Here is a 13369-nt window from a genome sequence, read left to right on the forward strand (position 1 = left end):
TAGGGGGCGCAACATTAGTTTCGCACATTAAGGAAGCATTTCGTGTTTTACGCGATGATTTAATGTAGACTAACCAAGAAAGTTAACCAATTAAGATTGTACAGTACAAAAAGGCAAATTCAAAAGTATTAAAGGTAGGAATCAAAATCTTCGAAGGTCAAAGGTCACATCGTGTGACGAGGATTCGGGTGGTGAATTGATTAGCCATACAGTTAGGATTTTACGCCAGCAATCACATCAGCTGTAGCAAGGAAAGAGCGATCAGAGGGTGGAATTAGGAGAATCTGTCAGTCATACTCAGACAGCATCAAAATAACATAACATTCACGTGAACATGATGCAAACAAGTAAAGCAGGCAGTCAACAGAGAGAGAACAAAGACAACAAACAATTGTTTTGACTGGCATATCGGTAGAAAGACACAGATGAGGTAAGCATGCTTTACCTTGGAGATTGACACAAGACGAAAACAAGTATCGTCTGATCTTGTAAGCGACACAGCTGTTCGTTATCAGTTAGCAGCAGCGGTAGTTGTAGTATTATCATATTATCATTTTTGTAGGGCCATACTTTATGCAGGAATTTGAGATGCGAAAATTGGTTATTACATGGTATCTCCTCCAGTTTACAATCATAGTTGAAACAAGTAAGAAGGTGTATCATATCATGTGTCAAGGCTTTTAGGCTTCATCAGCCATTTGCCTGTCATTAGGACATTTTTAAAAACTTACGTTGCAGCATATCTTCGATGGGATAGTGACTCTCTCTCTCTCTCTCTCTCTCTGTATATACACGTGCCAGTGCGCGTGACACACGCACTCGCACATACATACACACACTCATATGCACACATACACACACACGCACGCGCGTGCGCGCGCGCACACACACACGCGCGCGCGCGTGCGCGCATGCACGCGCGGGCACACACACACACACACACACTCCCATACCAGTATGTGTATCACACAGCAAAGCTACTGACTTAATGCTACTGACTTAACCAACTTATTGAATGCCTATTATTAGTATTAACAAAAACTCAGAAATGTCTATTAGAAAAAATTTTTAAAAAAATTGTTATGTAAGCAGCCAAGGGCCATGATGTGGACAGAATAAGCCTTCCACACTTATCTGTCCTTGCAAATCACATTTATGCACAGGCGCCTAAGAAGTTTTTCAGTGCACTAAAAAAACCCACAAAGTACAGAATGTAATGCTTTCAAATTTGCACAAGTCTTCCAACACATATTTAATGTATTCAAGCTGTATACTACAATGGAGCTTAAGTTCTGCCTCTTGATGAACAAAGGAAAGCTGCCTCTGCAACATTTTTTTTCAAGGATCAGTACAATTAGCAGTTATTATATAAAATCTGAATCTTGTATAAGATTAGACATTGATTTCCAAAAAGGAGCAAAATGCCACTGAAACGGTGCAGATGATGGGGCAGAAAAAAAAAAAAAAAAAAAAGCAGGAGAGGACTGGGCCCCGTCTTCCAACACTGAGCCCTAGATTCAGTGGATGTATAAAGTCACTGCCTCGATGGCTATACAAAGGCTTTGGGGCCTTTAATTCTTTCACCGCCAGTCAATTTGGGGTACAAAATTCCCTTGTGATATAAACACAAAAAAGACAGTGGCTAAGAATAGCTGGGGATTTCACCTGCGGTGTATAGAAAATATGGCCTATCCTACCACTGAACACTAAGAGCAGTAGGTTTATGGATAAAAGACCAATGAATGGTCACCTTTCAGTGACATGGGTCCTTACCATGCCTGTGCATAAATGCGAGCTTGGCGGTGAAAGGGTTAACCTTTGACCTAATTTTGTGAGTTGTGTGTTTGATTGGCAGAGGCAGAGGACCTGTCATTCCAGTCACGATGTCACGTGAGGCCAAAATCAATGAGCTGAAGCTGAAGGACCGCATCAAAGAGGTAGGAACCTGATTCCTCTAGGTTCTTTTGGTTCTATGTCTGTGTCTGTAATGATAAAAAAAAAATGACAAGAACAAAACAACAACAATGCAGTAAAAACAAAAGGACTGTCACTGTGCAGTTAAAGTGGTCTGATGTCCCAAACTGCATGGACAGACCCAGGAAATGTCATTAGTTAAAGGTAGAGACAAACATGACAAACAATAATACATGTGTGTTTGTGTGTGTGTATGTGTCTGTGTGTGTTTGTGTGTGTGTGCGCATGTGCGTGTGTGTGTGTGTGTGTGTGTGTGTGTGTGAATAAAACCTGGCAGAATGACACAGGAAACGAATGATGAGCACCTAAATGCAGCTCTCAGTTGGCTCTACCAAAGTTGTGCAAATGACAGTGTTTGAAAAGCATTTAGAACAGAGGACAGTATGCTGTATAGATATCTACATCAGTTAATATCAAACAGAACTATAGTATCTTCAAAGGGTAGTCAGCTTCTTCCAATGACCTCCACGATTTAAATACAATTAAAGAGAAACAATGGAAGTGTAACATGTGGATGAAATAAGGGAAGCTTAGAGCTCTTTGAAGATACTTGAAATTTTGTGTTTTCTTGCTTTTGTTGAACTTGTGTGCTTTGTTTGTTTGTAGCATGCTTTTTTTTCAAATATTTTTTTCCTCCAAATCTTAGTGCCGCAGCCTTGTGGGCTAGCTGGCCCTTGGGAACCAACCCAGCATCGACTGCCCTAAAGCCCTCTTGGCTAATAGAGTGGGCATGTAAATTAGGCAAGACACACCACAAAAATGAAATTCTAGCCCAGAGGGTCAGGACGGCTGTTGCATCCTCTGTTGTTCCAGTGACATTGATACAAGCGTTCAGATCAAGGCCATTTTCTGTCACAGTTCCGTTTCTCTTCCACTTCATGTATGATATTTGAGTGAGCTTGAAAAGACTGACTCAATTTCTGAGTTTCTTTTTTCTTTTCCAACTTAATTTTTAATTCCATATGATTTTATCTCACTGCTTTCTTTCAGAAAATGAGAAAAAGATGTGGCTTAAAACTACCAACACAAATGTATTCTGCTTTTTGTTTTGTATTTTGCCTACGTCTATGAGAATATCCTTTTATTATAAGTATAATTTGAGCATAATCATACATTCTTTCAAATAACGATAAAATTACTTCCCCTTGCTCACTGTTCTTGCTACTAGTGAAAGTGATCACAAAGTACTGGTAACAAATACACAGTGGTCACATGAGATCTCTGACTTACCCCCCCTTGTGCCTCAATTTGTATAACAGAAGAAAATACCACTTAACAAGTGGTCGCTTTTGCTGCATTTGACACATATTTTGACAGATTGCATTGATAATATTGTCTTAGCTGCTTGTTTCTATGAGTGTCATTTTGATTTTGTGTTGGTTTCCGGTTCATAGCTGGAAAACGAAGTGGCAAGTCTGAAGAAACGACTTGACGATCTGCGCAAAGCAAAGAACACGACCATTTTGAAAAGGGAACGAGAGGTACTGGAAGTGGGAGCACCATTTGGGAGAAGGTATGGTGTTACAGCTTGCTTCCTGTAAAGGAGAATAGTGCTGGAATAGAGAAAGAAAGAGAGACAGAGAGAGAGAGAGAGAGAAGATGTGGCATAACAGCTAGCTTCCTTTAAAAGAAAATAGCGCTAGAACACAGCGAGTCAGACAGACAGACAGAGAATGTGTGGTATAACATAACAGCTTGCTCCGTTCAAAGGAAAATAGTGCCAGAACACAGAGACAGACCAAGACACAGAGAGAGAAAGACAGATAGAAGGTATGGCATAATAGCTTGCTCCATTTAAAGGAAAATAGTGCAAAGGAAAATAGTGCTAGATCAGAGAGACAGGCAGACAGAGAGAGAGAGAAGGCTTGGCATAACAGCTTGCTCCCTTCAAAGGAAAATAGTGATAGAACACAAAGAGAGAGAGAGAGGGGTGGGGAGGGGGAGGGGCGGGGGGGAGGGGCAGAGAGAGGGTGTGTGTGGAGGTATCAGTATCAGTAGCTCAAGGAGGCGTCACTGCGTTCGGACAAATCCATATACGCTACACCACATCTGCCAAGCAGATGCCTGACCAGCAGCGTAACCCAACGCGCTTAGAGGACAGAGAGAGAGATAGAGAGAGAGAGAGAGAAGGTATGGCATAACAGCTTGCTCCATTTAAAGGAAAACAGTGCTGGAACAGAGAGAGAGAGAAAAGGGGGGGACAGAGAGGGAAGGGGGGTTGGGGGGGAGAGGGGGGCCAGGGGGCAGAATGAGAGAGGAGAGACAGACAGACAGACAGAGAGAAGGTATGGCATAACAGCTTGCTCCCTTCAAAGGAAAATAGTACTAGAACACACACACACACACACAGAGGGGGGGGAGGGGGGGGGGAGAGAGAAGGTATGACATACCAGCTTGCTCCATTTCAAGGAAAAGAGTGCTAGAACACAGACAGACAGACAGACAGACAGAAGGTATGGCATGATAGCTTGATCCCTTTAACTAACTTCGTAAAAGGGCAGTCATTACTCTAACACGAAAGACAACTGTAAAGAGTTAAAAGCATCAAATCTCCTAGTGGATGACACTTTCATGGAAGAAAGGGAGAGAAGGATGGTGGCTCGGGCTCTCAGACTAGGAGGCTTCTCCTCTTCTTCTGCGTTCACTCGTATGCACGCGAGTGGGCTTTTACGTGTATGACCGTTTTTACCCCGCCATGTAGGCAGCCATACTCCGTTTTTGGGGGTGTGCATGCTGGGTATGTTCTTGTTTCCATAACCTACCGAACGCTGACATGGATTACAGGATCTTTAACATGTGTATTTGATCTTCTGCTTGCGTATGCACATGAAGGGGGTTCAGGCACTAGCAGGTCTGCACATATGTTGACCTGGGAGATCATAAAAATCTCCACCCTTTACCCACCAGGCGCCGTCACCATGATTCGAACCCGGGACCCTCATATTGAAAGTCCAACGCTTTAACCATTCGGCTATTGCGCCTGTCGAGACTAGGAGGCAAGATTGCACTGTCTCTTGATGTTGCAGCCTGGGGACTAGTTGTCCTTTGTGAACCATCCCAAAGCCGTTGTCCTAAAGCCCTCTTGCCTGAGAGAGTGGGAATGTAACTTGGGCAAGACACTCCCAACTCTAATTAAATTCTAGCCCAGACAGTCAGGACAGCATTTGATGTAACTGGGCAAGAAACTCTCCTCCACGATAAAATTCTGGTCCAGATAGTTGAGACAGCAGTTGCCTCCTCTGTTATTCTGTGATGGGTCCGGTTAGACACGAGTGACTACCATACATGATGAATGAAATCATTTTGTGACAGAGAGCATCAAGGAGGTGATGGCGGCACCAGAAGTTCTGAACTAGAGAAGAAGCTGGAAGAAGCGGAGAAAAACCGAGCTTCAGAAGTGGAAACGATGAAAAAGAAATTTGAGTCCGAGATGGACGCAGTGAAGAAGAACTTCAAGGTAATTTGCAGGGCTTTCACTGTCAAGCTTGAGGGAGAAATCATCAGATGTTTTGAAGAGTCGGACATTTCAGAGAAACATATATGTAGGTACATGAATGTTTTTTGAGTATGCATGTGTCTGCTTGTGTGTCTGTGTGTTTGTCTGTATGTGTGTCTGTGGTCTTGGATGCATACATATATTTTTGCTTATCACACGCACACACACACACACACACACACACACACACATAGACACGCAGACACACACATTTGGGCCAGTAAGGTTATCGTTCATTTATATGTTGCGTTTATATATAAATGTCTGTGTGTATATGTGTGATGTTCACATCATTTAACATTACCTTGTTCATTACCTTCTATTATCTTGCACATTATCTTCTGTTATCTTGCACATTATCTTCTAATCTCTTGTATGCTATCTTCTGCGTAATCTTTTATATTATTTTCTGCTATCTTGTACATTATCTGTTATCTCATACATCATATTCTGTTGTCTTGTTTATTTCCTTTTGTTATCTTATATGTTATCTGTTATCTTGTACACTGTCTTTGTTATCTTCTATAGTATCTCATTGTTATCTTGTACATTACCTGTTTTACTTTATTCTCTGTTATCTTCTACATTATCTGCCTCTTTACATATTTCATGCTATCTTGTACATTTTTTGTTATCTTGAACATTATCTTTTATTATCTTATATGTTATCCTCAGTTACCTTGTACATTATCTTCTGATATCTTCTTCCTTTTCTTTTGTAATCTTTTACATTATCCGTTACGTTTTAGATGATCTTCTGTTGTGCATCATCATTCTGTTCTCTTGCATATTATCCTCTGATATCTTGTACATTATTGTCTGTTATTGTGTACATAATCTGTTATCTTGCATGCTTTCCTCTATTATCTTAACACATTAACCTGTACATTAACCTGTTATCTTGTACACGATCTTCACATCATGTTGCTTTGAAGGACTGTGGGCATGAGGAAGAGTTACTGTTCCTGAGACAGCGGAATGAGGCATTAGAAAACGAAAGCGTGGCACTCCTGGCAGAGAACCGGGAACTGACAGGCAGAGTGGATGCCCTTGTTCTTGAGCTTTCTGTCAAGGAGGCTAAATGGTGTGAGACGGAGGAACAGTTAAACTTAAAGGTGGGTTTTAAAGGTTTTAGGTTATTCAGACGTGTTTAGTGAATGGCTGGTAGTGTTGTCTTTTGAGTCTGATCCCCATAGGGTTTTTTGGGTTAAAAAAAAAAAAATATATATATATATCAGTTTCAGGATTTTTTTGTGTGTTTTTGACATCTTCTTTTTCTTCTTCTTCGTTCGTGGGCTGCAACTCCCATGTTCACTCGCATATTACACGAGTGGGATTTTACATGTATGACCGTTTTTACCCCGCCATGTAGGCAGCCGTACTCCATTTTCGGGAGTGACATCAACTATATCAGCAGCTTTTTCACTTAACACAATCAGTGACTGAGAGAACATCAGGTGAATGGAAGAGAAAACAAGGTTAAGAGCAGATCTGCTGCATGTAAAATATTTGTGTGTTCTGCGAACATCAAGTGTTTTTTTCAAATCTGACAGATTCCTCTTTTATTTTCGTTCATCTTTCTTTTCATGTCATATCAAATATGTGTTTGAAAAATGATATTGAAAATTGATGTTTGAATTGAAATGATTTTATCTAGGGTGTATGTGTGTGTGTGAGTGTTGTGGGTATTGTGGGAGTGACGGTATATAGGAATGTGCGTGTATATGTATATGTGTGTGTGTGTGTGTGTGTGTGTGTGTGTGTGTCTGTGGGTAATGTGGGAGATGGGGAATGTAGATGTTTGTGTGTGTGTTTGGGTGTGTGTATGCGTGTTTGTGTGTGTGTGTGTACATGTGCATGTGTGTGAATTTGAGTTTTTGGGCTCATGTACTTTTATTTGTAGTGCTAGACCTGTGAACATTTGTTTGTGCTGTGCTTGTGGGGCTGCATTTATGTTGTGCATGTGTGTGTGTGAATTGTGTGTGTGCATTTGTTTATATTTATTCTTATATTTACTTATTATTTTTACCATTATTATTATTCATATTATTTGTATTATTTTTTTCTACATTTTATTTTTTATCGTTTTTTTTTTCTTTCTTTTTTTCATTTTCTCTCGATATATTAAATCGCTTATCTTTTTATTTACTTTTGTATCTTATTTTACTTCATTTCCTTTCATTTGCCCATAAGGTCTGACTAAGCGTGTTGGGTTACGTAACTGCTGGTCAGGCATCTGCTTAGCAGATACGGTGTAGCGTGTATGGATTTGTCTGAATGCAGACACGCCTCCTTGAGTAATTGGACGGAAACTAAAATTGCACACATTTTGTGAATTTGAAAACGGTATTCAAGAATTAATAGACTTTTTTGCCGACACACCTGGAGGAATCCGATGAACAGCTTTTCTACGCAGCACCCCAGTAGCTTTTCATGGAGCCGAGGGAGAAGAAGAGAAGGAGAAGGAGAGAAGGAGAAGGAGAGAAGGAGAAGAAGAAGACTCCTTTCAAAATCATATGCAAATTTACAAATCAGTAGCTGGTTTAAATGCATGTGGAAGATGTAAACAAAGAGGGTTTTTTTTTCTTTTCTTTTATCTCATCTGATATCATTTTCAGTGGAAAGACATAAAATTGAAGAGTACCACAAATACACATACACACACACATACAAACACACACATACACACACACACACTGATAATAATAACAACATGAATTTAATGAATGAATGAATGAATACATAGATTCCTACAAACATATTTTCTCGGTGGGCAGCTGAAGACATCATTTGGAGAGAAATACAAGGAGTGGATTGAAGCTACCGAAGCAAAAATTGCCGACCTGCAGAAAACGAATGAGCTGCTGTGAGTTACAGTTCCTGATGGACCGTGTAAAACTGAGAACGGGGGTGGGAGAGAAGTTGTGGGGGTGGTGGTGGTGGTTTTGGTTTGAATGGTAGATTGATTGCTGATTTTTTACTCCTTTTTACCTTTCGTATTCTGTACTCTATTTCACCGTTTTATAAACCACCTGTTACAAGTTATGACGGTGCTCCTTTATACATATATAAAGCTTAACTGGAATTGCTCTTACCTTTGTTGTCTAATTAGGCTTTTGTGTATGTGTGTTGGAGTGTCACTGTTGCTGCATAAAGAGTATGCTACTTGTACCAGCCGCCGTGGCGAAGTGGTTAGCGTCGCGGACTGACGGCTGGGAGGACGCGGGTTCGAATCCCAGCGGAGGTGGGTTTTTCGGCCCGTGGCCGGCTCCTACCCAGAGTTGAGTGTGCTGTGGGCTTAAATGGGGAGACTGGGACCACACAGTCGAGTGTCATCCACTTCAAGGATGCGTCTTTGGGTGTGTTGCTCTAATTACCTGACCAACACTGCAAGTGTCTGTATCTCTCGGGCCTGGTTAACGCCGGGATATCATTATGACAGGAAGCATAGAGTACAGCCTTGTCACGTAGTCCCAAACCAAAATGGACCTCCATAGCAACATCGTCATCATCATTGTCATCCTCCTTCTCCTTCATCGTCATCAATATAAACAAAATAGTCTCAAAGTCTGTGGCCTTTCATGCCCTGCTCTCATGGTGACCTCAGTTTCGATACCCCTCCACTTCCGTGCTTGGGGTGAGTCCTGTCAATGTCGTCAGTGTCGGCAGATTCATGGGGGGGCTGTTGTTTGAGGGGCGTGGTGGCGGTCTCCACTCTGGGAGAGACGCTCACTCAGTCTGGCTCCGCGACTAAGCCATTATTGTCGTTAGTAGGGGGCTTAGTAGGTGGTGTCCTAAGTACGTTAAAACAGAACAGACACCACTGAACACCACCGAAGTGACTCAGCAGCAGTGCAGGGTCTCCTCTGGTGTGTGGCCTCCAGGCGACCAAACATCAATGGTTCCCTGTGGACTGCCGACGCTGGAACTGCGACGGACGAACCCAGGTGTGGCGGTGTATGGGGGAATCTAAATGAGCGGCGTGGGAGTAATGCCACTGAAACGGCGCAGATTATGGGGCAGCAAAAAAAAAAAGAAAAAGAAAAAAAAAGAGTATGCTACTTTGTGGGTTTTGTATGTTGTGCTCTTAGAATATTAATGAGCGTGATTTTATCACCCTATTGTATGTTTCTGCTTCACCTTATGTGCTCAATCTTCATCTTTGTTTGTGGGCTGCAACTCCCACGTTCACTCGTATGTACACGGGTGGGCTTTTACGTGCATGACCGTTTTTACCCCTCCATGTAGGCAGCCATACTCCATTTTTGGGGGTGTGCATGCTGGGTATGTTCTTGTTTCCACACCCCACCGAACGCTGACATGGATCACAGGATCTTTAACGTGCATATTTAATCTTCTGCTTGCATATACACACAAAAGGGGTTCAGGCACTAGCAGGTCTGCACATTTGTTGACCTAGGAGATTGGAAAAATCTCCACCCTTGGGTGTGTGTAGTGTGTGTGTGTGTGTATGTGTGCATGCATGCATGTGTGTATCTGTGTGCTCACACACATACACTGGTGCTTACATGCATAGAAGTACATGAATGCACATGTAAGTGTCCACAGGACCTTTTATGTGTTTTCTCTGATAATGATGATTATATATAAGTTCCTTGCTTCTTGGTTTCAGACGCACCTACCTGAAGAACTCCCGACCAGATGGAAAAGATCCCACGCAAGGAAAGTGAGACCATGATGCGCTGTGATGATTACACTGTTGTGCTCCATAGTCTGCTGAAGGCTTTGACCGGGAGAAACTCAGACAATGATTCCCTTTCATGTACTCTGCCTTCTTTTAACTCACTCAGTACGGCCAGTCCTCTCTCTTCTCCTCTACACAGACCCCTCGGATGTCCAGTGGGTGTCTGAATGACCCAACCTTTAGCTTCCGTCGTCAGAATTGTGGTATTCTTCATCAACATTCACCTCTTCAGTATAAGAGCCTTCCGCTTGCAACATTTTGATGGTGGTAATTGGGGTGAAACGCTGTTAACGTCTTCTCTTTCGCCGTTCGTATGGAGAGAGTTAAAACATCACCACTCATGAACATCTAGACCTGGTTAACATACTGTCTGCTCTACATTTTGTCAGAATACTCCTCCCAGATACCTAGTCCTGGTTTTTGCCATAGTATTGTACTGTATCCTATTACTCTTTTGTCACTACAGGTTCTTTTGTCTGAAATTCGGACTGCTGTCCACAGAGAGAGCACGTCACTACAGTGAGAGTGCCACCTCTTTTTTTTCTTCTTCTTTTTTTGCCTGCTATGGTATTTGTTTACTTATCAAAATTAATTTTTATGTGAAATTTTGCCAGAGACAACCCCTTTGATCACAGTATGAAGAACAGACAGAGAAAACAGAGCATCTGGATTTTCAGTCTGGATTATTGTTGTTTTGTTGTTTTTAACCCCCAGGCTCTCTGTATGATGAGATAACTCGTCAGCACAAGCATATACGCTTTGCTGCCACAATGATGAGATAACTCGTCATCAAAATATTCTGACTTTTCCCCGGTTTGCATTGAGTTTGTTGACAAAAATACTGGTAGCTTTAGCTTGGGGAATCTTTCTAGATTCTATTCATAGCTAGAAAGCCCATCTGTGTCGTGAGGCAGTCCTTTGTTTGAACGTTTTGGTTGGGTTACTGCGGCAGTGTTTGTCTGGCTCCTCTCCTCGCTCGCTCAACAAAATGTTGGACACTGTGCCCAAGACATGGAATCGTGGTGCACAAAATCAACCAAGCTGCTTTCTTTAGCTGATGCTCAGAAAGAACTGAAGCGCAAATTCGAAGGAGAAGACAGTGATGAACTTTTATAGGACGATTTGCTAGAAAATAAAGGGAGCAATGAAGAGACTGGCCAAGATACGACTATCAGTAAGTGATGCCGGCTACACAGTTGTAGCAGATGACAAAAAGTGACTGAATTATCAGCAGGACACAGTGAGAGCGATTTTCTTGGCACTCAGCCAGCACGGTCTGATGAGAACTGGATAAAGTGACTGAGTGAGAGGGGTGAAGAGGGGGGTGGAGACAGAGGGGGCGTGGCCTCACATCCATGTTATCACTTGGAGAAGTCACAATGCATTGTGTATCTGTCTCTTTTTTTATTGTGGTTGGTCTAGTATAATTTGTGTGTGCAGGTATTATCCATTTGTCAAGAAAATATATTTTAGTGTAAATTATTACCTGACTAATGCTTGTAATGAACAAGTTAAAAATGTGACAAAAAACAAAACACTCATTTAAAACAACAGCATGTCACTGAAAATATATAAAATGGGAAAACATCATGTGTTTTGTATTCTTTATTCATTTACCTTTCAGAAAATATATATATTTTATGGGTATTTCTCCAATAACAAAGAGCACAAAATTTTTTGAAAATATATACCCGTTTTTGTTTTTTTTAAACCCTGGCAAATAGATTTTACTTAAATCTTATTTTCCTGGCAGTGAAAGGGTTAAAGCAAGGGTTTCCAGAGATAACCAGACCTAGTCATTCAGATGAGATGATAAAATGAGGTCCTGTGTGTATGCTGCACACGTAACCTCATTTCATCATCTCATCTTTTCTGTGTTTTCCGTTCATGGGCTGCAGCTCCCACATTCACTGATATGGATCTACCAGTTGGCTTTTTCATGTGTGGGTGTTTTTAACCCACCAAATAGCCAGTGATAAGAAACTCTAGGGAGAGCTGGACAGTACAAGGTCTTCAGAGAAAAAGCCCCCCTCAGTCAAGTGTTTCGGCCCTTAACTCCTTGCACCCAGGTCATGACATCTGGATGCTCTTGTATTGCCACCTTTTCTTTTTCTGTTATTCCTGGTCCTCAGCAGGTTTGAACCCGCGCCTCTAAGGTGGTCGCCACTTCAGGACTGAGTCACCTTTTCTGGCAGACGTTTTAACCACAGAGCCATCATACGCCAAGTTAGAGTAGGGAAATTTAATCCTTATGAAGTTTACTTTTATTCCTTCTTGACCAGATCCAGCTGGAACTATATTCTGCTGCTTCTGCCATTGCCTTGAGAGCCCATGTCCTCTCTCTGCCAGAAATCAACAGCTGTTTCATGAGGCTATGGGCAGATGCACCCACAAACCCTCTTGCACCAATCCCAATGGCAAGAACTTGGCTAGGAAGCCAGATTATCTCAGGTTGCTGGCTAGGCTAGCATACTTCTCGGTCTTATAGATGTGAGCTTCCTCCATTCTGCTTTCGTATGGCACAGTGACCTCAATCAGAATCGCTTGTTTCATTGCCTTGGAGTGGAGTACGATGTCAGGTCTCATGCCGCTCTTGCTGATGATTTCCAGATGTTTCTTCCAGGGGGCATGTATGCTTGGTGTGTTCATGTTTCCATCACTCTCCTAACTCTAATATGGATTACAGGATCTTTAATGTGCCCGTTTGATGTTCTGCAAGTGCATAGGCGTGAAAGGGGTTAAGGCACTGGCAGGGCTGGATATGTTAACATGGGAGATTTGAAAAATCTCCACCCTCACCCACCAGGATTTGAACCAAGTACCCTGGGGTTAAAAGTCCATTGCAGTAACCACTCAGCTATGGTGGAGGAGGAAGAGGAACACCCTGACAAGGATGCATTGTAGTTTAGTCTGTATTTTGCCATAAATTCTCACTCAGAAGGATGCGACTTGGTTCATTTTGTGTTTGGTTGGAAATCTAGTTACATCCAGGTTACATGTGTGTTGTGTTGGTGTGTGTGTGTGTGTGTGTGTGTGTGTGTGTGTGATTGAAACCCAACTGAATGACGCAGGAAATGAATGATGAGTGCCCAATGGCAGCTGTCAGTCAGCTTTACCCAGGTTGGCAGCCTGTTGTGCAAACGACTCTTGATCTCTGACGGAGAATAGGCGCCGTATAAGTGTCCATACCATCA

At 42.1% G+C, this 13369-nt stretch overlaps 1 protein-coding gene across 3 annotated transcripts in view; it reads left to right on the forward strand.

Moving 5' to 3' along the window:
* Positions 1-200: 200 nt before the first annotated feature.
* LOC143291594 (uncharacterized) overlaps positions 201-13369 on the forward strand; it is a 14809-nt gene continuing 1640 nt past the window's right edge. Inside the window, exons 1-8 of one of the 3 annotated variants that reach the window (XR_013056552.1) lie at positions 201-430; positions 1856-1937; positions 3369-3487; positions 5287-5431; positions 6406-6585; positions 8248-8336; positions 10104-10268; positions 10499-13369. The exon at positions 10499-13369 is cut by the window's right edge and continues 1640 nt beyond it. Coding sequence is in view for 2 of the 3 variants with exons in the window: in XM_076601536.1 (XP_076457651.1) it covers positions 426-430; positions 1856-1937; positions 3369-3487; positions 5287-5431; positions 6406-6585; positions 8248-8336; positions 10104-10161 (678 nt within the window). In the remaining variant the exon portion in view is untranslated. The other 2 variants (XM_076601536.1, XM_076601537.1) reach the window with 2 other exon arrangements.

This window comes from Babylonia areolata, chromosome 17 (genome assembly GCF_041734735.1).
Source record: "Babylonia areolata isolate BAREFJ2019XMU chromosome 17, ASM4173473v1, whole genome shotgun sequence".
NCBI classification, from domain to species: Eukaryota; Metazoa; Mollusca; class Gastropoda; order Neogastropoda; family Buccinidae; genus Babylonia; species Babylonia areolata.